General features: G+C 39.9%; 2 protein-coding genes across 3 annotated transcripts; both read right to left on the minus strand.

The window, feature by feature from the left end:
* Positions 1-2,313: 2,313 nt before the first annotated feature.
* Positions 2,314-9,654, minus strand: LOC117206494 (cyclin-dependent kinase inhibitor 1). The gene is made up of 2 exons (XM_033445880.1): positions 7,819-9,654; positions 2,314-4,513 (listed from the first exon to the last, which is right to left on the minus strand). The coding sequence occupies exons 1-2, from the start codon at positions 8,390-8,392 to the stop codon at positions 4,413-4,415; spliced, it is 675 nt and encodes a 224-aa protein (XP_033301771.1). The 5' UTR covers positions 8,393-9,654; the 3' UTR covers positions 2,314-4,412.
* A 3,109-nt stretch (positions 9,655-12,763) lies between these two features.
* On the minus strand, positions 12,764-22,234 carry LOC117206495 (cyclin-dependent kinase inhibitor 2-like). Of its 2 annotated transcripts, none has more exons than XM_033445881.1 (3): positions 15,773-16,010; positions 13,506-13,680; positions 12,764-13,416 (listed from the first exon to the last, which is right to left on the minus strand). In XM_033445881.1, exons 1-3 carry the CDS (start codon positions 15,862-15,864, stop codon positions 13,189-13,191), a joined length of 495 nt encoding a protein of 164 aa, XP_033301772.1. In that variant the 5' UTR covers positions 15,865-16,010; the 3' UTR covers positions 12,764-13,188. The 2 variants fall into 2 exon arrangements, with proteins under 2 accessions (XP_033301772.1, XP_033301773.1); XM_033445882.1 differs by lacking the exon at positions 15,773-16,010 and adding an exon at positions 22,136-22,234 and having other exon boundaries at positions 13,159-13,416.
* Between the last annotated feature and the right edge of the window lie 4,749 nt (positions 22,235-26,983).

Below are 26,983 nucleotides of genomic sequence, written 5' to 3' on the forward strand. Positions count from 1 at the left end.
TTTAGTATTTAAATCGAATTGAAAATGTAGAAAATAAATAACATATCATGTTTAACTAGTGTGAAAAAAAACTTGTACGATGTATGATGTATAAAAAGATGTGTGATAAAAGACAGGACATATTTTTATGCGTCTTCTCGAGGCACGAGACGAGTGTATATACAGATAAACATTCAAAAGAGCAGATTACAGAAAAATACACGCACTGTATTTTAAAGAATAGTCGTCTTAGTCCAAAATAACCATATAGTTCTTTATATGTATAAAAAAAACAGTAAAAAATAATTTTTAAAAATTTGCCTTTCCACGTTGTTTACAGAAATTGAAGACATACGTCGATTTGGATCTATTATTGAAATTTTCAATGTTTCATTGATTGCTTGTATCTATCCAAGGAAAAAGTGTGATTCACTAAAGAAATTCTTGCATAATCCTCTGACCTCGATTTTGTATTCGCGCGACGATCCAATAACTCAAATTGATATTAAACGCGTTGCTCCGGCCAACGTTCGATGCATTATTTTCATCTGACATATAATGAGAAACGTGATTATGAAATCGCGTCAACAACCATAGATTCGTATGACAATTGAACAATTATGAAAATACATATCGTGTATGCATTTTGTATTTAAAATGAGCCAACTTTGTATCAACATCCTCCGTTCGATGTTAATTTACTTGCAAATTTGACCATACGAGGCGATCGTTGTTTGTATTTCGTGTTCATAACCATCAATTTAAAATTAATATAGCAAATTATTTTTCTTTTTTAATTCGATGTAAATCAACTTTCTTTCGATCAGGATTTATACATTTTGTAGTATTTAAGAACAAATGATTGCGATAACTATGTAAACATTTAATATACTTGTTATTATATATTTTTAATTAATACATTCTATTCGTCCTTCAAAATGTTTCGCTTTAAAACGAAAAAAAAAGAAAAATCAAATTGTCACTTACCAATGCCAAATACATGCAGGTCCAGCAGCACCTGTTTCTTAGTCAGCTTCGACTATTCTGTTGCATACAACTTCCGCCGTTGCACCTGCACCTGTCTCAATTTTTTCACTACGAATAAATTTTCAATGCTCCTGATTCAGCGTAGGGAGATTGTACAGAAGATTCTGATTGTGGATTCAGGAGATTCTAGGAAGCGTATTCTGCTGTAACAAGGAAATGATACATGTGAAAAAGGATGCCAAGGAGTCAAACTAATTACTATGAAGGGTATGAAAAGGTGTTTGATTGGTGTGGGTAAGGGAGAGACAAGGCATTATTATATCGAAAACTGAACTTCAATTTTCCTTCTACCACCACGTGTAAGTCAGATAAAGTACAATTTAACCCAACAATTTACAAATGACGTACATGTAACACAGGTTTGGATGCCAGGCGTGTAAAGAAAAGATACCAAGCATTTTTAGATAAATCTTTTTTTAATAAACATAGGCATTCACTTATGAAGGTTAGTTTTTTAGACTCTCTTACGATTATGGTTTATATAATATGTTGTCGTTACAGATAGAATTCTTACGCGAATACCAACTGGATATGAGGCACTGGGTATTTCTGCTCACCCTTTTTATTTTGACATTCACCCACACAAACAAACATCGTGCACACGTGCTCAAACATATGCAACCTTTCATACTCTTTCTATTGGGACTTTTACGTCACGTTTGAAACGCACATATACATCTATGCTTATTACAAATAAGAAGTACACGCTAAGTTATGTTTACTGAGATCATACTAATACATCACAGGGTTACATAGGCATAAGATTCTCTTTTACTATTTTTTTTCGTTTCTTTCCCGACGGCAGACTACCTTCTTCCTTATGTCGCGATCCTTTTAGATCTAACGAGATTCTATAGTCGTTTCACGCGTCTTTTTCACGCTAGGTAGGAAAAAAAAAAAAAAAAAAAAGAAAATAAAAGCTAAGATCAAATTTGTCCCTTATGCACAGTCTGCCGTCGAACATCGTTTTGTTTCGATAATTCGTCATAATTTCACCTGCTTATCCGTATGAGTAGTCAACGAATTGGAAGTTTTGTCGAGGAGGAATAAAATTTAAACGTGCTCCGTACAAAACTGTTACTTCAATTTGATTTCTTATCGCGATGCTCTCATAGTACGAGTATCGTAGCCATGAAAGCGCTATTGAAACATCGAATACACAGTAACCGGTATGAAAAACGACCATTAGAATTCCACAACGAATCAGTTCTACCACTCATAGCGCACTTCGCGAGTGAACTACGAAAAAAATAGCTTGTAACCACCAGTCGTATTTTTGAATTATAATCTCAAAGTGGGAAAAGAGTGAACGGAAAAAGTGTGCACCGGGAATAGGAGGATACGATTCAAGGGGCATACTTCACAGGATGGCGTTAACAAAATTATCATAAACAAAAAGAAAAAAAAAGAACTTGTAATAAACAGCTACCATTATAAAATCAATGTACCATTTAAGATATACAATTACATTTACATTAATATTATGTTTTGTGTAAATCCATTCACGACGAAGAAAGTAACGAAGGAAAGTTTTGGTTTGTTCCAAAATCTGTAAACAGTATGTACGTCAAACACCTCGTACTTTCGTTAACACGGTAAAAAACGATTCGAATACAAGTTGCATCCTTGCATAATTTCAAGAACCGTTTAAAGACCTCCAGAAGCTACGATTTGTATTTGTACTCATGAAATATTTCCAAATAAACCTACGCATTCTCTTAGGTGTAAGCTGCGCAAAATTTCAGACTACTACTACCATCTCGAAGAAACAAAAAATGGTGTACGATTTCTATATAGGCTACGGAGAACTTTCAACGGCTTTGATCACGCTACACCACCAATACCTAAAATCTGATCGTAAAACATTAAAAATGCGAGTAAATTCTTCGTGATGATTTGTACAAAAAGATGAACGAAGATAGTAAAGATAATAAATTCATTTAAAAAGCCAAACGAAGATTGCGTCTTATATTTATAGAACAGCTATAAATTTGATTGTTACAGTCCATGAAATACGTAAGTAACACAATTTGATCAATGGTTTCTTTCTCATTTATAGAAAATATATTGAAAAAGATTACACAATCTTCACGAAGCTTTAGATTTTTAAATATACTCTAACACTTAACGGGATTCATGGTGATGAAGTGAATAGGAAAAATGAGAATGGGAAAGCCAAATGTGATAAGGGTTCCTTCTTCGAAGGTATAAGGTAAGAAAAAAGTCGCGGGGGTGATTTGGCATCGGCTGTACTTTCTTAAAATTGTACAGGAGATCAATGCTTAAACATGGGTAACCAACTACAATCTAAATCATATCTTTCTCCCCGTTAATTGTCCTCCAGATTGGTCTCTTTTCGGCTACAAAAATATGATTGCGTTCCTTTTGTATTCTCAAATGTGTAAAAATCATGATCGAAATTTCGTCTCTTATATTTTTGTACGTTATACGTAAAAAAAAATCTAATGTCGTATGATTTCGCGACCGTTTCAAGGACACAGTCAAAACTGTCGCGAAATTCGTCCGATAGAACCAGCTTCGTTATTATTTATACGTAGATATGTATGTTCAAACATCTGTGGGTCCTCATTGAATGAAACAGTCGATGAAAACTCACAGAGTGTTGATCGAAACAGTCTCCGATTTCCAAAAATTAGCAGATCAGGATCAAGTAGTCTTTCTTGCGTAAATTTTAATAGAAACGCAATTCACTTTTACTTAATACCTATTTTTAACATGTACATATCAAGGTATTTATATATTTTTTGTCTGCTTACACTTACATCAAAATGTACCTATGTGTGCGACGACCTCGTCACTAACTTACTCTCGCTTCATATCAGAATTAAACGAACAATATATTACATTAATTAATTTCATGAAAAATTAACGTACTCACACACACTTTCTCTCTCTTCCTCTCTCTCTCTCTCTCTCGCTCTCTCTCTTTCTTTCTATCGTTGTATATATCCTAATCTGTGTAGCCTAATGCAAAAGAACAAAACGACACGAATGAGATATAAAAAAAGAAGAAAAAAGGAAAAAAAGGAGAGATAGCAACAACCATGGAATATCGTCCTTCTTGTATTCGTACTTCTAATTAATGTCGTTGTTGCTACTATTTTGTAAATTTCCGTGGCATGTCTACGAAAGTATACGCAATGAAACAAACGGCACTACTCCATTTCTTTTTCTCCCACCGTTTTCGCCTATATTCATGGCGGATAAATCTACGTGAATGGCACAGCCAACGGACCTCGCGCCTCCTGCCAGAGCTTCTGCCTTTCTCGTTCCTCCTGGCAGTGATGCTTCGTGTTTCCGGTCCCACTCGCGCTCCAAGGAGATGGAAGAAGACAGCGAGGCTGAAGGAGGAAGCTGGAAGGCTTTTAGCTGCGTATCTGACCCGCGTTGCGAGCGATCTTCTCCGGCGGCTCTATCATGCTCTTCGCGCTACCGTTTAGGCTACGTTTACGACTCTTCATGAAGTCTGGAAACACACAACAAACGAAACATGTATACATACGTATACCACATGTATTACACGATTTATTTTCAGTTTCGTTAATATTGTACATCAACGATACCGATAACAGGTGTTCCTGATATGTGATCAATGATGAAAACAATAACAAGTGTACGCACAAACACATACACACACGCGTACTTCCGAATCGATGTGTACAGCTGAGAAAGAAATGAATTAACCAAAAAGCATTTAAATCCGAATGCTTATAATCGCATGCAATATAAAATTTGATCTCGTGCACGATCTAGCTAGACCAATGCACGTACGTCAAATCGCATTCCCGATAACCTTACGAATACAGTACCGACTCACATGCTTATTAATTATATCGGCGACTGATAAGATACGAGCAAATCATCGTAATATTCGTTAAAGTGTTAAAGCATGCCGATACGGCTCAACACAGCGGGACAAAGAGAGATAAAAGCGAGCAAAGAATTTCGAATAAGATACATGCAATTTCATTTCTTCCATGTACGCTTTGTTTGCGAACTTCTCGTGAGTCATGATATAGGAAGCTTGCAGAAAAACACAGTCTGCGCTAGGTTGATACTCGTAATCGTGAGTCATATCACATTGCTTTCAGCACGTACCAAACACAAAACCTCTGCCTGGCCCTTTCTCCAACCAACATTTGGCGAATTTCCACGAGAAAATTCGACACATCTGTTCGATTTCCCTGACTAACCCTCTGCATCTAAATCCAAACATATTGCCACGCGACACAAATTAAGGACATTTCAGAGACATCTGTGATGCAGTCTACCTACTCCCCTTCCAATCGTTACGTTATGAATCGAGCACATAAAAATTAATAACTTCGAATGTGACACGTTACACGTTATTATTACGAAACATTATTATGCCTTAAATATCCCTGAAACTTCCATATTTTCTTATCCAATATTTCTCTCTCCCTTTTTCTACATACATCTAAAAATCTCAAATTTATTTTACGTACATTATACGTGTTATTGAACGTTGCAAAAGTAGCTTCGTTCGATATCTACGAGCAAAATCGTTGCGTGCAATTTAAATAGCTCGAACTGCACTCCACACATGCGGGTTGCAATCGTCGTGCCGACTAATCCTGATTTTAAATACCGTTCGACCCTCGTAGCGTAGTACCATCCAGAGGGTTGTTTGTCAGAGATGCACGATTGTGAGCACAGCTGATACCCCCATGCGCGTAACACGCAGGAGGTATCGCTCGCAGAACGGAACGCGCGTGCGAACAAAAGCTGATGACGGAGGGGTGTGCGGAAGAGAATGGAACGGGGGTGCGCGTTTCTATCAACCCCATATGGACTGCACAGCTGACCGCGTGCGGCTCATTAATAATGTACGTTAGGAAAATCATTTTTGCGCCCCCATCGTACTCACGATCCCAGAACGAACTCGCGTACGTTACGAAAACACACGCTCCGTCTCTGCCGTATATTTGAAAAACAGACAGGGAGTTTGCTCATCGCAAAAAGGATCCTATCGGGAGATCAAAACGCGTCCGGTGTATCGATCCTGTTAATCGAATGGCGTGCGTATCGTACGATATTATCGTCAACTAATAACGGTCACGCGCAGCACGCGACCATATTCAGTCTAGTCTCCGAATCAGTACGATGCAGGTAAATCCAATTACACGCAACTCAGTGCTGCAATTACTATTTGTCTGTCTCGAGTATATGAGATTATACTTTGGACTTTGAAAAAAAAAAGAAAAAAGAGAGGAAAAAAGAAGAGTCGTCACGAACAAAATATGGACGCAATTTCACGAAGATTCCATCGATTTTACTATGTCTCGAGATGTTTTTGGGGATAATACCATCGGATGGGCAATTCCAAGATTCGCGAAAGGAACTCTCGGGGTATAAACAAAAGTGCGTGCGATGCTGCGGCGCAAAATGTGTTTACACGCGCGTAGATGCATGCGTGCGGGACATATGACGAGTCACGTCCAGAAATAGTCGCGTCGCGTGGGTGGTGTGCACGCCTGAATAATAAATAGGCGAAAAAAGGGGAACTAGACCGTGAGGTACGGGTCCAAACAAGATGGCCGTATGCAACATACAAACGCAACGCGGAAAATCATGTGCGACGGGAGATGTCGAACCAGACGGCGCAACGTCCATTTAATTTTTTTTTTCCCCAATGAAGAAAACAGACGATGTCTCGAGTAACCAGATGGCATCACTTCTGTCTCGTTGTCTAGACGATCGGTAGAGAAATTACGAATAATATTTATCGTTATGTCATCCTTGTTTACGTGCGCGTACGACGAATTATCAAGCGATAACTATACGGGAAAAAAAATGTGGTGAATTTTATTCCGTAGATCTTATCAATAACTATGAAAGTCCAATTCTTTTATCTATCTTTCAATCCGTAGGTATAATTTCACTGTTCACTAGTTAAATAAGCAATCACGTTGAACTTTATCATCGACACGACTATAAACTGACACGATGCAGTATCTTTTGCAACGATCGGAGAAAATCATTAGGAACAATTTCTTTCTAAGAAAAAAGCGCGTACTCGTTCGATCAGTGACTGGATACAATTCATTTCCTAGATCAAGTGTTTTCGTAATTACGTAAATTACGATGACCTTTCGGCCGACGAATTAGATTGACCTAGGATAAGCTACTTCCCGCATAAATAATGCCAGCAAATTAACTTCGATAACATGCGTCGATTAAATAGAATAATTCAGGAAACCTCATGTCCCCGAGTATGTAATTACGTAACTTCTCGCGAACAGATTGGCGCGTGGTAAAACGGTGCGGAGAACACTGTTTTTTAACGAGTGCAACGATAATCTTAAAAGTATTTTACTTTTTGTTCGCTCGTGTTGAGTATGTAATTTATGACACAAAAATTTAGAGAAGCAAAAAGAACAAAAAAGAATGAAGTAAAAAGTGAACAATTAGTATTTTGCACGACAATGCAACGTTTGATTTATCTTAGACTTCTGGCCTATGTATGCAAATAATTAAGAGTTATCGATATCATTGCAAGTAACTATTCGACTCCAAAACATGCTATTCATTCACTGAAGAAAGAGTTAATCTCTCCCAATAGGGTTGCATTAAAAAATAAGCGAAAGAGTTCTTATAATACAGAACATAGTAACCGGCATGACGCTCTATCTCTAATGGTATCGTAAGAGTGGTAAGCGCACAGCGCACGTGCTTGTGCACGTTGCCATCCTACTCCACATCGTACACAATACAAGAGATGAGATTAAAAAAATGTATGTTATCACTTACCGGTTATGGAGGACTGTTTTCTCGTTGTGGAGGTTGATAAAACAGGGGTAGTGGGTTCAGCGATGTATATTTTCTTGTCCGAATCGAAATCGAACAAATCGTTGGTGGTTATTTCGCCGATCTGTGGTACTCTTGGCTCCTGTGGTGGCGTCCTCTCCGATTTCGATAAAATCGGAGTTACCGGAGACGAAGAATCTTTACGGAGGAATCTTGTGGTGGGCGAGGAATCTCGTAGTTTCCGAGGCGTACTAGGTGCGTGTTTCCTTAAGTAGGGCATACCTCGTAGGGCATAGGGTTCAGGCACGACATCCTGTGGTGTAACTAGCTCCCACTCGTACCTCGAATTAGCTTTTGGTATCTCCAAGTGAAAGTCAAAGCCCCATCTTTCGGCATCGAGTATGGATTGAGCGCGAAGCTCCCTTTCCGCCAATGCACGAGCTGCGGCGTGATCCACGGGTCCGAATAAATCCCTTCGAACACGGGCAAGGGCTGCTCTGTTCGGCACCGTTCGTCCTCCACCCAAATTCCTGCTCATTTCCGTCATCATCACCGGATTCAACACTCGAGCGCTCATATTTCGTTAGTCTTTCACGCCGGCAACGTTGCCGTTCTCCCTCGCAGTTACCAATAACCAAGCGTTTTCACGAATAAACAGCTTCCGTTTCTCTTCACGCAGTCACTACTTTTCTCACTCCCCGTCTCCTTCCGTCCTTCTTTCTTTCAGCGTCACTGTTTTCGATTCGCGATTCGCCACTACTGAATCTACACAACACGATCGATTTTAATAGACGCGCGGCGCTGCTTTAGAAGTCGACCTTTTTTGCATTGATTTTTGCGCGTTACATACATACGTCCCATTTACGGAGATGATTCTTCTTCCAGGAATTGTTCACAGTACGTTGAAATACTCGCGGCTCACGAAGATGTGGCAACGTTGTCGTGGCGCGACACACCGAATTTCGAATAATGGCCGTGCTCAGCGTCGCCTCGCGACTACGGTGATCGTTGAGTGGCTCGTGGGTGCACCCAACACTTTCTGACGTTGATTTTTTCACGGGGCACATCCGCGAATTTGAAGTTAGATTTAAAAACTGAGTGTATCATCGACAAGGCGAAGGGTGTACGACGAAACTAGAAAGTTTGGCAACACGGTAAACACAGTATTGCGTATCACGAAGAAAGAGCGAGAGGCAAGACAGGAAAACAGTAACAACTATCTCATATTTCATCAGAGATGGGTATACAACTCCACAGTCGGAACAACCGAAATAGATGTCAGCAATCGAACACGTTTCCAAGTTTTTTTTCTTCTCTTCTCACAGATCTGTCGCTATAGCCCGCGGGAAGAACAAACCGGCAACGTTGCTCGCACTTGCGCGTGAGCATCCAAGAGACGGCGAACGTGTTTCGACGTATTCCCGCGAAGGTTATTACCACGTTACTGTTGAAATTAAAAACTGATCGTGCATGGGCCGTCTGAGTTCACAATTATCACGTCTGTGTAATGTGAAGCACATAAATATATTACACAATATTTCTCGCTCGGCAAAAGAATATTTAGCGTAAAACGTTATTGCACACGGCCCGAAAGCACCAATATGCTGTTCGCTGACGCGGTGGGGAGCCACTGAATCGACTCTGATACTGCATAAACTCTAAATGAAAACAGTACCGCGCTTCCCGCCAAATACACGACTGTCAAGGCACGCGCGTGGTTCCAAGTTCGGCGGAAGGTCGTATACGATTGCGCAGTTATGTTGACGCTGACGAGGTACGTGCGTGTTCTGTAATGCACGGAGTTACGCGAAGACACGTTCCACACGTGTAAAGCGCTCTCTAGCGACTGAAGCATGCGCCTCTCAATGCAAGTAACCAAGCCTCTAAATACATCGGCTGTTTTCGGCTACCTTCGGTTCATTCGGTGTCACCCCTTTTTCCTCTCCGCGCGTCAGGGAGAAACGAAATAACCGCCATTTGCAGAATATAGTTCCTTCAACCTGAGCGCACAATTTCAAGCCTTTGAAAATACGTACGAGAAGGCTGTACAGTTATCGGCCCCTTCCACGGCAACATAAACGAGTAGAATGCTGATTGTAACCATCGGATGCGTCCCAGTATGCCAACCTCCATGGTAAATACCACCCAACTTTACTTTTCTGCATTCAGGGGGACTGTACTGCCGAGAAGGTTGGGATAAGTAATAGGTCACTGTTGTCTCCTTTACCACTCCCATTTTCACCACGCGCGACTGCGTTCAATGCACGATCGAATCTGTGTTTGATTCAAAGTAAAATACGATAACTTAAAAATTTGGAATTATAAAAAGCAATCTTTGAATTTCGGGTATAATGACTTCTTGCAAAGAATAGTTGCCTCGTTTAATCAACTGTAAGATAAAATTTTTTGATATATGTTTGATAAATTTATGATATACGTGTGTATGAGAAATGTACAAGTGATTAGAAGAAAAAAATGAAGCGCATTGTATGTTGACAAAGAAACGAAAAATAAACAAGTCCAGCTTTCAAAACAACGGCTGTAATCTTATCACGGACACTCGTGCGTACGTTTATTCGGCGGATTTCCATGTTTGCATGGCAGTACGTTACACACGGTGAATTTATTTGCATACTCTTCAGATTATCATCGTCATTTTATTTCAACTGATATAAGGCTACTGTCTCTAGGCACTATGGTGAGAACCAGAATATGTTTTGCAAGATGTAAAAATAAAATCTCGTCCGGTATTAATGTTCTCGACAAAGCAAAGATGAGTTTGGTAAGCAGTACTCGTATCTACTAATTATAAGTCTGACTTCTTACATATTTGAATTTATTGATTCAGCGAATTGTTTGCATTTAAATAACAACTATGCTTTTAAATATTTCAATGATTGATGTAAATATTTATATCTTTATACAGGAATGAACATAAGTATTGATTCATTAACATTATGTAAATATAAAAAGTGAATTCGTATTTACTCGTTAAGCTTTATGTATGTGACAGTTAATGATTTTTAAGCAACAGATGTTTATTGCGGCGCTGCTAAGAGAAGATACGAAATAAACGAGGTGAATCGACACTTTTCAATGATAATTGTCAATTTACCTCGTTGTTGTTCTCGTGGCCTAAATCGTGTCTCGTATGGAAGGCAATGGGGAAATAGTTTTCTGTCGCGTACGAAGCAACTCGCGTTGAACGAACCGTACATAGACGATCGCCGCAACCAATCAGGGAACCCGTGTGCCAAGTAACGTTGAATAGTGTTAGTGTATATCCGTCTGGTAGAATATGGCTGACCAACTGGCGCTACTGTACATTCGCGGGAAGTTTTAAATGTTCGAACCTAATAAAATTCGAAGAATAACTTCGTACATATTATCTTTATGTTATATCGATCACGTCTTCTTTATAAACGTTTAAAGGGACTCAAAGAAAAATGTCTCTTTGCTCATCTTGAGAATATTTTTTCATCTGTAATATTTTACCGTTACTATCCAATTATTCTTTTGTCCTTAAGATATATTCTTTATATTGTATATTACGGATAACTACTTTATCGAAAATGAACAAAGATGAAAAACATAAAAATGTGTGAGAGATGTATTCGGAGCGGAGCAGATTCTCATGAGAGGACTGCAAAGCTTGTTGTCGAAAATGAAAATCCCACGCAACATCCAGGAAGTGGTGAGGGTGGCACCGGATGCATCTCAATGAGGGGAGAACGAGCGAATGAGTCGCGTAAAACAATCCTTTTTGCGTTTCGCAAAGACTACCGTCTCTCTTTCATCTGCGGTTAGGTGGGGTACCCGTTTAGCAAGGTATTCCGTTGCACAGGTGTTTTCTCATGGTTTGTCGTAAACGAAGGATGGAAAATAAATATGCACCGTTTCCTCTTATAACGTTTTCTACGTCCATCTCTCAAACGATGAGCTTAGGTCTATTCTAGATTACTTCTCAAGGAAGCCTTGTGTTATACATTCTGAATAGACGACCGGAAGACGCGTGGCTGCGTCTGTATCACTGTGTTTACTACCAAAAGACTCACCTGTTCCATCAGTAAAAGTATTTCACTATCAAATCCAAGTTTATCGTTGGTATATGTATGTTATCTCGTCGCGTGCACGCCGCCATAGAGTGAAAATGTAGCCGTGATAAATCATCTGATTCGAGACCAAGGTGGTGGATTGAAACTGAGGATGAGGACGAGAATGAACGAAATTTTTTTTTAATAGAATGACTGTTCATTTTGTCCAATAGAAAGTTCTTTGTAAGGATCATTCATTGATACTTCATTAGCGATAGCCGTTAGTACATACACATATAGTTGTTCAGCATAGAAGTATTGAATGGTTGAGGGGGCGAACAATGAAGATGGTGCACGTTATACGCAAATATCTTTTGTCGTACTCGCGATTGTACCCACTTCCGTGGGAATTCGCGGAACGGAAGTGCAATTTCTGGCAATGGGTACACCGCCATCATCGTGGCCAGCTTCCATAGCGCGAGTAAAGTGAAAAAAAAAAGAACGATTCTTAAGAAACGATGCCAGGTGCACACGCTGCCTTCTCACGAGAACTTGAGATTAAGTTTAAGGAATCGTGATACTCGTGGAATCAAGTGTAACTAGCGCCGGCATTAGTAATCGTTACATTTTAACGACGTCATTCTATAGCAGAGGGATGCTTCATTCGTCGGTATCATTTCTTCAGTAGATACATACAGCAGATGTGTCATCTTATTCTCGTGCCTAAGATTCAGGTCACACATAAGTCATGCACCATGTGCTTCCAACCATCCGTCTGTATGAATCTCGTGTCGCAGTTGCTTTGTTTTATTAAAACGTAGGAGAAATGAAAAGCATTTGGAAATCACACACAGGATTATAAACTTATAGATAAATATAATATATTATTTCATCTATCTGTAAAAAGTACAAGGTCATCTGTATAATTTATCCACATTATAATATCATTCGTTTACTAATCACATATATAACAATATTAAATAATCATGTAAAATGGAATAAAATCAAGATAAATAATACAATAACAAATATCACGACAAATGATCTCGAACATTCGATTGTCGAATTGTCGTTACGAGTGAGAATTTTTAATAATTTAAATAAAAAAATTAACTTTGGTTTACTAGCTCCTCAGACACTAAATCGTGTCTATTCTGACTAGAAGTCGAATCAGTGTTTTTTGCGATCAATAACTTCGCAATTTCTATCCGAACTTTACTTATTCCAATTTAGTCAACTTCATAGTACAAAACTTGTTTTCTGGTTCCATTGACAAAAAGGAACTTTTTGCATCAGCAAAAAAGTCAGCATGAGCAAAGTATTTTGTAATTACGTACGTTCACGTACTATCAGTCATTTTTTCGTCATCTTTGCCTTCCACGTGGTCCTGCATCGTAATGTCATCGTCTTGCACGTCTTCTTCTTGCATCGTTTGTAAATTTTCTATTCGATTTTTTGCCTCTAACGGATTACAGATTTCATTTCCGTGCTGGTCAAGTTTCACCCATACATAACGACCAGGTAGAGGTTCTTCTTTCTCGAAGTCGAAATTCCACCTTTCCTTAGCCTGTTTTCAAAAAGAAAATACAATCCAAAGAAAATTCAATCAATAAATCACTCCCGATCAAGATGAATTATGTCTGATTTATTACGCACGTTTTCTCGATTTTTTCGTGTCTCTTCAAAAAAACAGTTGTCCTCGACACCAGAATTTCGTACCGATTCCGTTTCGTTATCATCGTCTTCGTCTTGAAAAAGTCTTCTTCGCACGCTACGGAGTCTTCTTCCCTCTTGTATATCGATGTTTGGATATTGCATCATGAGTCGAGCCCTTCGCACATTCAGATTAAGTTTACGTTAAAAAGAAAGAATCGGAGAAAGAGAAACGATTCGTTCGAGTCAAGTTACTGGTAATAAATTAAAGAAAGCTATGACAAATATATGATAGAAGACTAAAATGTTATGCAGAGAAACGAAAGTGACATGCTATGCATAAACAGGGATAAGGGAATTCTCAAGAGTATATGACAACTTTAGTTACTAATGCTACGCACGATTTAGCATAGATAATAGTTCTTTGTAGTGTGTAAACAATGTGATTGTATCGTGACTTGCCGCGTTGCAGAGTATGCAAGCCTGCGCACGTGTGTTGGCAAACGAGAAAGAAAGAACAGAAGAGAAATCTATAGCACTCTCGGTCAATGTGCCGTTGAACGGATGTATTGGAATGCATATCACTTCCTGTACGAACGTAAGATTGCATACGGGATAATAGATGTTATTCAACTTATAAACGAGATAAACTTTTACGTATGACATCAAATCTTTGATGAATTACAGTTTCTCAGGCGAATATTGCTAATGTAATTTCTTTTCTAAAAACGACTGTTTCTTCGAGTCTTCTCTACAAAAACCATACGAATAGTTGCTATCAACGTTAATCCTCTACATTGCTATCACGCGAAACCAGGCATTACTATCTTAACGTTTTGTTTCTATGCTCGATCATAAACTGGTTTTATATCGGAACTTTCGCTAATATCTAATGAACCTCTTGCTTCCCAATCAACTTGAAATACTTACGAGACAGGCAACCACTAATGTTAGACATCTAGTTGAATTTGGTATCCCAGAATGAAAGTTGAATACGAGCAAAGGATGCAACATTGTATCAAGGCAATTGGTTTTCTTTTTTTCTAAGGTTATGCACACAAAAAGAGAAACAAACGTGTGTAACAAATTACAGTCAATTCAATTTGACTTTACTGCGTTAGTTAATTCTTTTAAGATTAATTGTTCGTATACGTCGTTAATCACAAACTGCAAAAGTTGTCGAGCTACAAAAAAACATTCATTTTATTCCTATTCATTATCGGACTGGCCATTGTAAATAATGAATACTTGCAAGTTTAAAGTATGCAAATCAATATTTTTTCACGATTATTCAACGTTAATCAATAACGCGCAAAACTTACTATGGAATAAATCTAAGAATAAACATGTAGCATAAATCATGCAATGAATGACTCAACGAAAACACCCTCGGTAAATCAGAGAATCCGTGCTGACAAGCATGCACCTGTTCGACCTTTAAATTTGTTGTTTTCGGTAACGATATTTTATATTACAAATCAATTTATTCATAACGAGGATCTCTATAAACAAATGTCGCTAATTATATTACTTGCATTGTTAAAATTTTATCAATAAAAATTGATGTCGTGCATGATCTGTTCACCGGCTGTAAAACCGGCTGATAAGGAAAAGGTTAAAGTTCACATTGAAAATATCAATTCATGCAGAATGTTTCCAAGGTCTTGTGCACTAATCAAAGTATTAGTATTCATTCTTGCCGTGATTTTCATTTACTCACTGTCCGTGAAAGAAAATTGTCGTAGATTCAACGCGCGAATTTTTTTTATCACAGATCACAAATCACAGGTCACAGACACGTTAACACGTAATACAGTTCAGTCTGGTCTCATCCTGTAATCGAAACGACGCGTGTTTTCCTTCCTCGAAAATCCGTCTCTACGGTGAACTGTCAGCTAGCGAAAAGTTCTTAGGTTGAATAGCAACGCGATCGATAATTCCATCGTTTTCGTCGGGGGTGTGGACTGGTACTAAAGTACGAGGGGGTATTTTAGTGCGCGCGCACATTGCAACGAGAAATACTGTCAGTGCGCATTCGCACGGATATCGATATGTGACACTCAATATACATACATCTATGTGCAATAATATCTCTCTATCGTTGTACTGGATCGCTCAATGGTTACCGTTCGATCGTTATATATGTATATCGATCTTCTTTTTTCTTCCTTTCATTGAAAATACGTTGCACATATGGCCAAGTTAGAATATGCGATTTTTAGTGATATTAGCAAATAACGGGATTATTTTACACGACCTTGAAAACTAACCTGGATCGTTCGCTCGTTACTTCTCGATTTCCGGAGATATTCTGGTTTGTATCCGAATTCGAATCCGTATTGCATTTTGACTTCATATCCATCGACTTTGAGAGACACTACTGACATTAAACTGACTACGCTGAGAGCTCGATAAGTGCACAAAGAGGAGCGATTAGAATTGCACGCGAGGAACAGAGACGATGCAGCTGGTGCAAAGCTTAAACTGCGACTGACGGAAAGTCGGAATAGTTACTTGTATCCCAGGTGCAGCTGAGTAGCCTAGATTCTTCTTGCAGACTATTACTTATGTAGTGCAACAGACGCCTGCGCTAATACCCATTAACTGAATGATTGTCCGCATGGTGCGCAATAATACTAAATGGTGCAATTGATGAAAAAGATGATACATAATAATCTATAATATACGAAGTGACTCACGCAACTACGAACTAAGCCATGGTCCTGGAACTTTTTCTAAAACAAAATTTCCAATGATGCATGGTCTGATGAAGATTTTCTTTTGACGATTTTAAGGTCGCCATTATCTTTGTAAGTGGAACTTTCAACTTTTTTTTAACACATTAATCGACGTATCTTTTTATGCTCTATAAAAAGGTATTATGGCGCTCAGGCCGAGAAATGGTTACTTTGCAAGGTATTTTAATTTTAATTTTATACTTATCGTACGAAAGACAAGGAAAACGTAAACGCAAAAGTACAATGCGTTACGTGTTTCTTTTCTATCTTCTATTTCAGAGCTACAGTTTGTTGGTCATACAAAATATTCTGTAGATAAATATGTGATATATATACACAAAAGTAATACGAAGTAACCCATGTATTCGCGGATCGATGTCATCCATTAGGAAGAAACTCTAGCACCTTTCTGATGACGAAAATTATCGATTTTCCAACGAATAATATCTATCTTCGAGGAATCGATGAACATGACAACGTAAAAGGGGGTGATCGTTCGACGAATAGTTTTTCTCGATGGATCGTATGCCCGATCGGAAGTTATATCGATGTCACCGGGATAGAGTATCGAATTGTTATTCTCAAGCGGTAAACTGATCGTTCGAAAGCAATCGATCAATATTTGCGAGCTGGAATAAAATCGAACGAACCACGAGGGCGAGTTGTTTGGAGCAAGGAAAGAGGTTTGCTGTTCGCGTTGCCAAGGAGAAAAACTGAAACGTTTCCGTGAGAGTATAGTTGGTAGAATGGCGGGAAGTAGAACGGTAGGAAATTCTCACATATAGATACTCGTATTCTCCGGAGAATTCTTCGAAGGTTGTAAAAAAGCGGCAGCTGAGAGAGCAACCTCCTAGCAGCTCGATCGTCGAACATCTTCTTTTCTCGTTTTCCTTTGCCTTTTACACTTCCTTCGATGATTCGACCTCTCTTAACGGCTCCAGAACAACCGTCGCTTACCATACCGTTCCGGGCCGGTGTTCCGCGTCGTAACTTCCGAGGAAATTGCTTCAACTAGATCGCGCATAAATTTTGCCTCTTGCCTTTTTTCTGTTCTTTCTCGTGACTCTGTAGCAACCAGCCAGATACGTGAAAAAAAACGTTTTAATACGTTTCGTCAAAATCTTCGCGAAGCGCGTATATCAATTTTTTCCACCGTTCTGGTATATAGAATCGATCTTATAAATATCTCCCACGTATCTTGACCATTGGCGAGAAGACTGACTGACAAGACCTTACAGGTGATCAGTTCCTATAAAGAGTGTTTAGTAAAAAGACTTTTCACGTATCTCTTGTATCTATATCACGTATCATGATTCTCGTTTAAACCGTGTTCTCGCGGTTTGTCGACTCGTTTCTTCCCTAGCAACCCACGCAGCTGTCGATCATCGACGACGAGCACGCCTTTCGAAACGCTTCGACCAGCAGGAGCGCTTTTAAACGGTGCCATCAATATTTTGCGTACCCAGCGACAGCTGATATTTCAAATTTTTCGCTCGACCCCACCTCTCGAATTTCAACGAACCCTATCGACGAGGAAAAAAGATGTATCGATGTTAAAAGATAGCCAGATGCAGACTCGTGTTATTCTTTCATATCGTTCTAATCGTTGTTAGTTTAACTTTAACTTGTATTTGATACACTTCTGCAACGAGTAATCATAATAAAAATAAAATCGTTAATAAGAATAAAATCACCGCTGAATAAGACATAAGATTAATGGCTCGTATCGCTATAATCGAAAGCCATAAAAGAGAACCATTAAGATAAAAGCAAATGTAACACGTTCTTCGCGGAATTTGCTTAATTTCATCTAAACGAATACGAAATAGCAAAGAACGAATCGAGTGTGTTGCTATCTATGTTTGCTAGCTATGTTGTTAATTATTCCGCTTGAATTATACTGACAAATGATTTCTTACTGGATGGCTCAAAGAAATCTTTCATCGAGGAAACGTTCTGTGGTCGCTCCGATGTTCGATACGGTGCAGTTCATTTGCATTCTTAACGTTCGTGGATCGCATCAGTCGTACAGATAATTATCCAGTCAAGGTGATCGCTAAAGTATAGTTGGTTGGATTGGGAGTAGAAAAATTCTTGATCTAGCGGTACGGGAAATTGATTATTGGAAAGCGTCCAGGTTAAAGTTTGCAGTGTTCACAATCAGCTTGAACGTTTCACGCGTGTGACCAGCATGAACATGTCCAGTTGATGAGCGTGTCTGATTAATATTAACGCTAGAGAAGCGAACCGTTACAGACCAAAAAAGAAGTACAACTGTAAACGCATTTTTTTACGGAACATCCAAACTCCCGTTCGAATTAATTCCAAGTGAATAGTGTATTTTGACGTAAACGATCTCTCACCTCTCGTAATTGGAATTTCGCCAAACAATTGCTAAGCGAAAGTTAACGAACGATATCGAAACAACTCTTTAAGTTTGATCGTGTCCTTGCCTTGGTTTGTTATCAACATCATGAAAATCGTATAGTTTTTCTTGATACCATTCGCTCGTATCGAACGTTCGATCGTCGAAACGATCGAAAGTTGTCGACATCGAATGAAGAATCGTGTTTTATAGTCGCACAAACGACTGTCATTGTCATAACGGTGTTGGTCATCGGACGAGACACGTCGCACTTTCTTTTCCGTTTTTTTCATTCGCACGAAATTGTCGCAGACCTTTTTCATCCTTGAAATCACTTGATCAAACATCGCACTGGAAGCCGTTCGACTTTAATTCCCTTATCGATAATTGTACGAGCACGGTAAATTTGTTTTACATAATTCGCGAACACGAGATAGGTTCGACGATAAAAAAGAATTTAACATCGGTAACCTGTAATTTCTCCGCAAACACGCGCGAGTCTCGTTCTGGCTAAAATATCACTTGTTTCTCGTTTGCTCACGAATCACGCAGTTTTTACAGTCTTCCGGCAACGCGGCATTTTAATCGAAACGATCGTTGAGATCGCATACGGTTCACGGTAAATCGCGCCCTCCTCAAACGATCGCATACAACAAATACCAAGCCGTTCTTATGAATGGAATGCATATTCATTCATTCCTTCGCAATATCGATGCACGTGTTGTTTGCCACGGATTTCAACATATGCTAAAATCTTTTTCGCCAACTGTCGCTTCCTGCATGTATCCACGGACCTTGAAATGTATTCCCGCCAAAAGGAATCACCTCGGTCACGCTCCGTTCGACGATGAAACGTGCAAAAAGAAAGCGGTGCTGCTATATAGAAAGGAAGCCGGACCTGTCTTTCCGATTCCGTCCCATTTCGACTACGGACGGTTCAGATCCCGAACTTCCTGCGAATAATACCCTAACCTTCTCGCTCGACAACCTTACGATCGATCAAAACACGTTTGCTCATTTTCTTGTCCTTTGTACGCGTTCGAGAATCGCGTTAAATGACTCTGATGCCGAAAGTGCTTCGATATCTCGAGACCTTTATGAAAAGAGGCAAAATAAATAGAACGAACCCTACCCATTAGGGACCAGACTGCACGACTTGGCGACACCCTTAAAAATTATTCCGTTCTTCCGACGTATGTGCTTTATCCTCTTTAAACGTCGCTTGGATCGTTACGGAGGGTCTCGTACAATTCGGAACGCCCTCGGGAATGTTTCCTGTCGGACGTTTTCATCCAGAGACGGACGTGTTTCCAGGGGCGAAAAGTTACGGTAGGAAAGCGAACGACGACTCACGTGTGACCAATCTGTCTCTGCGTCGCGTCGTCAAGAGACATTTATAGAAACAGGGAGACGGTGATGTCGGACAGCATGAGATACAAGAAACACACGCAAAAAGAGATAAGTCGGTGCGATTCAAGCGAATTGAAAATAGTTGAGATTAATTAGAGCGATGAGATTGAGATCACGTATCCTATGCAAAGCGGCTAATCGTGTTCGCTTTTGTTATGTCAGACGATTCGATAGCTTGAGCGTAATCGCTTTAAAATATGTACCCATTATCGGACCTGCTGATGGAATAACATTAACCACAGCACAATTAACGACTGAGTTATGCTTGTAAATGAACGGCACAAGATTATCAGTTACCTGTAATTCAAGTATACATATAATTACTTATGCTCGTTAGTGGAAGAGTTTTCATAATGGCTTGGAAACGCGCATAGGAAAGTTATACGCAGCGTGTTCCGTAAACAAGAATTATTAAAAGTTCATTAACCGGGCATTCCAGGCACGATATAACAACAAAAAACCATTCTACGAATCGTATGGTATATGTAAATACCATTCCTGGCAATAAGATTCACTCTATCGGTATAACTCTAATGATCTTTATGGACTCGCTGTCACCTTGTTAATCGATTTAAAACTCTACTCCAAGAATCGTCTTTCGCGACACGTATTTGCGTCCGTTACAAACATTTAACGATTAACACGGTGATCGATGAATCATTATTCGGAAGTTGACACAGTTTCTCTTCCTCTTTCGATTCCTATTCGACAGGAAGTTTTACAATTGCGATTGTAAATTCAAGACAATGAATGGTTCTGAAAATAGGTTAAACCACCCACTGCTGGTCGCGAATCTAGACGCCTCTTCGGCTTTTCCGTCGATTCTATGGACGAAAATAGATTCACGTAGGTCGCGGACGCAGCTGCGGATTTCTATCTAACATTTATTTCGTGTTCGCGTACCGTTCGCCCATTTGCGGCAGGTCAGTGACGTTACTCAGCCCACGTATCGCCTAACAAATGACACTCTTCCCCGACTTTCCATTGCAGAAATACAAGCATTCGAAAGTGACGCGTCGCGTGGACTCGATGAATTTTACGACCACCCTTTGCCGCGAGACGGCCTCTTACAGCTTTTTACCACTACGCCCACAAATTTCCAAACGTGTGTTTCATTTCATCAATAAATCGAATCAAAACATTCGACTCTATTCTACCTATCCTAGCTGGCCGTACCACTCGACTTGGTATCATCCGTTTGTTTCTCATTGATAGAGCAAAACTTGCGTTTCTCGTTCGTCGAATCCAATTTCCTTTTACTTCTTCCGCTACGGGGTTCATAAATGGGAGATAAGAAAGTGAAAAGGACATATACTCGCCGTCTCCTGACCTACTAGACTTCTGAACGATTTTTATGAAATTTCGAATCTTCTATTACTATATTATCCATCGCCTTGGAATTTAACGACGTGACTCATTATCTGCGCTGTTCCGTTAAGCAATTCTATACTTCAATGTATAGATTCTCTTCCTATTATTCTACCGACAATGACATACTCCGATGGATACTGTTTTCGCCGAGATAGTTAAAGTAAAGAGAAAGGTGTCTCCTGGTTGCTGTGGGTGCATTCAACCTGTTCGGAATTTAAAACCCTCGCACAATAACCTCTCCTTTCGTACGCAGAGAAATCCAAGACTCGTCTTGTGAACTCGAGGAGCACAGGAAAGACCAAACCAACGATGTAACGTTACACTGTTAAATCCCGTATGAAACGTTAGTCACCAGTACTCTCTTCTCGTGAGTTACCGGATGCAGGAACGACCGCAATATGACAGGATCTCAGGGTCGCCGGAGGGATGTGTCTTATCGCTAGGAAAAACCGTCATGCGACGTTCGAGTTCCATCTATGAACGTGAAAACTGGGTACCTATGCGTACCGCGATACTAGATTCAATCGAAACGAGTCTACGTCGATTTATCGTTAAACGTCAAATTTGCAATTTTTTTCCTTGGGATCGCGCGTTTACTCGTGGTTAATAAGGGAAAGATGATAAAATCGAAAGTCAAAGCGAGATAGTCGTTCTAAACACAATCGTGCGCCGTCCCAGTTTTCACTAGGGCACGGGAGTTAGCAAAGCGTTACAAGCATTCGCGATATCGCGTACCGCTATGGCCTCACCTGTGTCTCGCAGCCAGCATGTTGACAAAAGATTCGGATCCTGGAGGCGTTTCGCGATAGAACCGTTCTGCGCAACGTTTCACGCAGTAACTGAAGCTTTGGCTCCTTTATGAGGTGCAGAACGCGCTTGCAGCGCTTCCACGTTTTAAAACCCCTCGTGCATCGAACTGCATTCCATACGCTTAATCCATCTACGTATGTCTATTTATAAGTGAAAGAGCGTGTGGCCCTCTGCTCTTCGATACACCACCACCATATGTACACACGGGCTATACGTGACGTATACGCAGAACCTTGTACACGTGCTACGTTGATGCGGTGTATGCGCTTTTAACTCAGAGAAAGGAAGTCTATTTCCGGAAAAAAGGCAGTACCACGAAATGTGAAGAAGCACCCGGTCTGCAGTACCATCGAGGACGAAAAAGTCGTTTGGTTTGTGGATTAGACTTCGGTTAAAAATAATTCAGTTGCAGACGCGAGGTAATCGGAAGGGTTCGGTGCTTGGAGGATTATTTTTGGCTTGGTTTCTCTCGATAAAACAGAAAGGCGATCATTTCGTGGCTTTTAATTGAAATTGTCCGTGTACACCGTGATCTCTTTAGCGCGCTGGACGTAAAACGTGTATCTCGTGCCAAGAGTTTGCGAGGTACATTAGCGGGACTGGCGGAAGGACGTCTCGCCGTTTCGCGATAAATTTAAAACGCCTGGATCTCGTAGTCATCGCGCCGCGCCGTTCCGCTACCACTTATCTGAGAGTGGATGCACTTTCGAGCGAGCGATCGAAAACTGTCCGAAGCCTGTCTTGCCTTTCGCATGATAATGCGGACCTCACAGTGGTCGAACTGCTGGGACATGGAATTTTAAGTGTAAGTCATTACAATGTATCGTAAGTTCGTTCTGCTCTCGGCTTCCTAGGCATTCGTATCTAATAATGCACTGTCGAATACCACAGTAACAGTACGTATATCCGGTATTCTTAAAATGCGAGAACACTCCGTATGACTTATCGTTAGCGAGATCCCGGGTGCCAAGCAGCGGTTACTTGATTTGCTTAAGGAGGAATCACTTTCGTGAGCCTTGAACGATGCGCGATCCGTGGCTTCCGCGCACGAAAGGAAGAAGGCTAGTAGGCGCTTAACGATTTTCAAGGCAGTTCCGAAGGCGGTGGAACGGAACGACCGAAACACAAACGGACACTCGTTTTTTCGCTCTTTATATTCAGACTGGAAGTGATTTCACGCTTCGAAGGACCTCCCTTCGGCCTCCAGACAGGATCTAGGCGAGGCATCCTGTCTCGGAAACCTCACCTCCTAGCAAGGCGTTAACCACAATGATATCTATTTCTTTCTACTACTCGCCGCATTTTCTTTCCTACCATTTCTTGGAAATGCATTTTGCATCTGTCGTTAAACAGATGGATTCCTTGCTACTAGTAATCGCGAGGCTGTAGAATGGTATGGACGTGCCATGAGAAAACGAGGATTTCGAAGATTCTGTGGTCGCTGCTCTGATCGAATTCGCAACAGCTATTCTCCCAGAAAGACTACCGTGAGAGATAGGACGAAGGACGATGATTCGATCGTTCGTCGGTAGACATAACCTCGCTCGGTTCAATACGGTTGGTCAGTTTTTGCGGTGAGTCTTGGTCCGTCGAACAGAGAACTCGGTACCGAGGTGCCCGTGGGACATCTGCCGTCGAACAAGACGCTACAAACGTACTTGCATCTCGTAACTATAACTTACCGGGCGAATCGATCCATCGAAACTTGGTGGGTGGGGGAAAAGTGGCCCGGTTGAAATTTCATCGGGACCAGAAGTGGTTGCCTCTACTGATGGATTTTTCTGCTTCCCTCTCGTTCACCCTTCTCTCTTGCACCATTGTGATTCACCACCATAAGTTCCACATTTATTCGTTAACTTCATATCGTGTTTACCTTTTCGTTAAAAATTATCAAACATCTACAAAAAACTTCAGACTATACCAGATCATTCTTTAATATATAAGTTCTAAGTTTCTTCATTATCTATTTTTAATAAGGTATCGTTCCTAGTTTATCAAAATCAGATTTTGTTTCTTACTTGTCTCCTTAATTAGTATTTAATTACGACGGGTGCTAGTTTGAAGAAGGTTAGCAGAATGCTGAAAGAATAGCAATCGAGTTCCCAAATTAAAAGCTTTTTCTGTAGGTACTGTATATTTTACTAAGTTTGTAAAGGTAATAAAACGACAGTATCGTGAAAGGGAAATTTGGTCAAATTCTAAATGACAGAGATAAAACTTATAAAACGATCTAATAAATAAATACCGTATATGCGGCCATCTGCATCCATTTAAAGATGCGATTTTTCGCATCGTACTTGTTTAATTCTCGAGTACCATTTGAACTCTCATGCAATCGAGGGATTTATGTGGCGTCCAACGTGCTCGTTGCGTGGAGCGTCGACAGAATTACTATCAATCGTTAAGACGTACTTTGAGTGCAGTTCGCTTGGTGCAGCATGTGGACGTCACGGTACAGACATTCAGTATCGACACATACAAGAAACAGCTTAGTTTTTTCCTCCTTTTTTCTTATAATTCCCACTTCCTTTCCAAGCATCGACACGTGCACTTTCTTGCGAGCGTTCCCGACTCGGTTTAACTTTTGTTTTGTCTCCACTGAAGCATACCTTCCCTTGTATACGTTAAATATCCTCTAGCCTTTGATTTATTAAAAAAAAAAAAAAAGAAGAAGAAGAAGAAGAAGACCAATCTCGCCAGGAAGAGTAAAAAAGATAACCGACGAAAAGATTGAAAATACATAACGAACTCGTTCACATAACTATTTAAAATACTCGAATATATTTTTACCCATAAATTATGCAGTGAACTTGCAAAGTTACATATTTGCATGCCAGACTATTACGATTCAAAACCTTGACGTTTCAGAATGATTAATGGAATAACGTAAAAACCTAGAGTGAAACGAAATGGCAAATGGTCCTCACATGTTGGAGCAAACGGTCATCCCGACCAGTTTCCGCGAACACGAATGGAAAGGGTTCGATGGTTGGTCCACTCGATATGAATGTCGTTTAATTAGAGCAGTTGGTTACTCCCCTCGTAACACGCGTGTTTACAGGGTATTAGTTAATGGAGGGAGCAGCGAGCTCTGTGGAGAAAGGAAAACACGAGGCGCGTGCTACCGTTAGAAAGTGAAATGCCACTCTGCAAGTTCGTTACGCTATTGTGGTCATCATTTGGAGGATTTTGATCGGACATTACCCTTCTCACTTACTATTCTTCGATTCGTTGGAATGATCGTAATATATCACCTTTTTATTTATGTTCCTTTTTTCCTGATCGTCCAGCTGTTACATATTTGTCCTTTGTATGTATTTTGGTCAGTCAAGACAAGTACGATAACAGTTTTTCAAGAAACTCGTCGTCTTCAGACGTTTAATATAATTTATTACTGCATAAATTTAAAATCAACTTTTAATTTGAACGCAATAGGCGTTCGTTTGAAATTTCGTTGAAATCGTTGGAATCTTTAATTCATTGCCCGTTAAATTTTTGTTAGATAGACACATAGGTAAAGGTTTTGAAATGTCCCGCGAGACTAGTTTTTTTCTTGACTGCGTGATTTATCACCGCATAAATTCAAAATTGCCATCCAATTTGCATCCCATTTGTTATAAATCGTTTGAATCTTTAACTAATTTTTAATTTTCTACGCCGAAAAAACGTTAAGACTTTGACAGTCTCACATTTCGGCGTAGATCTTACCGCCAATCACCGCGGCTCTTTCCGCTCAGTCTATTATTGTATAATTGTTAGATTTTTTGAGAAATCACATTGATCATCATTATCATCATTATTGAATCTTTATCATATTATCTTAATTTATTTTGTACATCTGTACATTATATAAATTTATTTATTTATTTCCTGATTGCCCCGTACAGTTGCAGAAATCGGGATTCACTTTCGTTGGGTCGTTAAACTCGCAATAGAACGCTATCAACTACAGGAATCGTTTGTCTCGCGAGTAAGTGTCGATTAAATTAAAAAGAAAAAAGAAACTGAAGTCACGTAAACATGATGGCGGCCGACAACAGATTGTAGAGTGAAATCACGTTTACGTGACAGCGGTCGTCAATTTGTTAAGAAATATTTTTAACATGCCAGAAACGAAAACGCTCGATTATGTAGCGCACAGAAGTAGACAAAAAGAACAGAGAAGAGGGAGCCTACATCAAATGACAGTTAATGAACCCGGTGGCATGTAAAAGGTGATCGATTAACCTTAGTTTCGATTAAAAAAAAAAAAGAGGACCTTGATCGATCGAGCACGAACCAATGATCCATCAAAATCGATCCTTCGTAACTTTGTCGGGGTCAGGTGTAACTTCGATATAAGCTGATTCCACGACTAATTCAGTCAATTAAGCCTGCGGTGGAGCGTGTATTGACGATAAACGCTCGGTAAGCATACATACAGTGGTGCACACCTGGATTTTCATAAGCATCGATAAGAATTCTGTAAAGTGAAAATATGATCTACGATGGCGCGGTCGTCCTCTCCCTTGCCTTCTCTTTTTTCCTATAATTTACCCCTACCATAACGCGTCTTTGTTCTTTTCCTCTCCTCTTTCTCTTCTTTTTTTCTTTTACTTTACACTCAGAACTTCTTCTCTCTTTTCTCGAGTAATTGGATATCGCAACGACCGGGTCCTTAACGATCTTGGATACAATAACCCGATGAGGTCACGTCCTGTTTTAGGTTTCCAATTATACTCGAAAGTTGCGATGCAAGATTCTAGCGCTTCGTCTCCCTTAATATCAAGCATATTTAACGCTAACCA

The sequence above is a fragment of the Bombus bifarius genome, unplaced genomic scaffold, assembly GCF_011952205.1.
Source record: "Bombus bifarius isolate JDL3187 unplaced genomic scaffold, Bbif_JDL3187 scf7180000008008, whole genome shotgun sequence".
NCBI classification, from domain to species: Eukaryota; Metazoa; Arthropoda; class Insecta; order Hymenoptera; family Apidae; genus Bombus; species Bombus bifarius.

Coding starts and splice junctions, on each gene's coding strand:
- LOC117206495 (XM_033445881.1), bottom strand. CDS start 15,864: ATGGATATGAAGTCAAAATGCAATACGGATTCGAATTCGGATACAAAC. Junction 13,681..15,772: donor GTAACGAGCGAACGATCCAG/GTTAGTTTTCAA, acceptor GAATGTGCGAAG/GGCTCGACTCATGATGCAAT. Junction 13,417..13,505: donor CACGAAAAAATCGAGAAAAC/GTGCGTAATAAA, acceptor TTTTGAAAACAG/GCTAAGGAAAGGTGGAATTT.
- LOC117206494 (XM_033445880.1), bottom strand. CDS start 8,392: ATGAGCGCTCGAGTGTTGAATCCGGTGATGATGACGGAAATGAGCAGG. Junction 4,514..7,818: donor AAAACAGTCCTCCATAACCG/GTAAGTGATAAC, acceptor GTGTGTTTCCAG/ACTTCATGAAGAGTCGTAAA.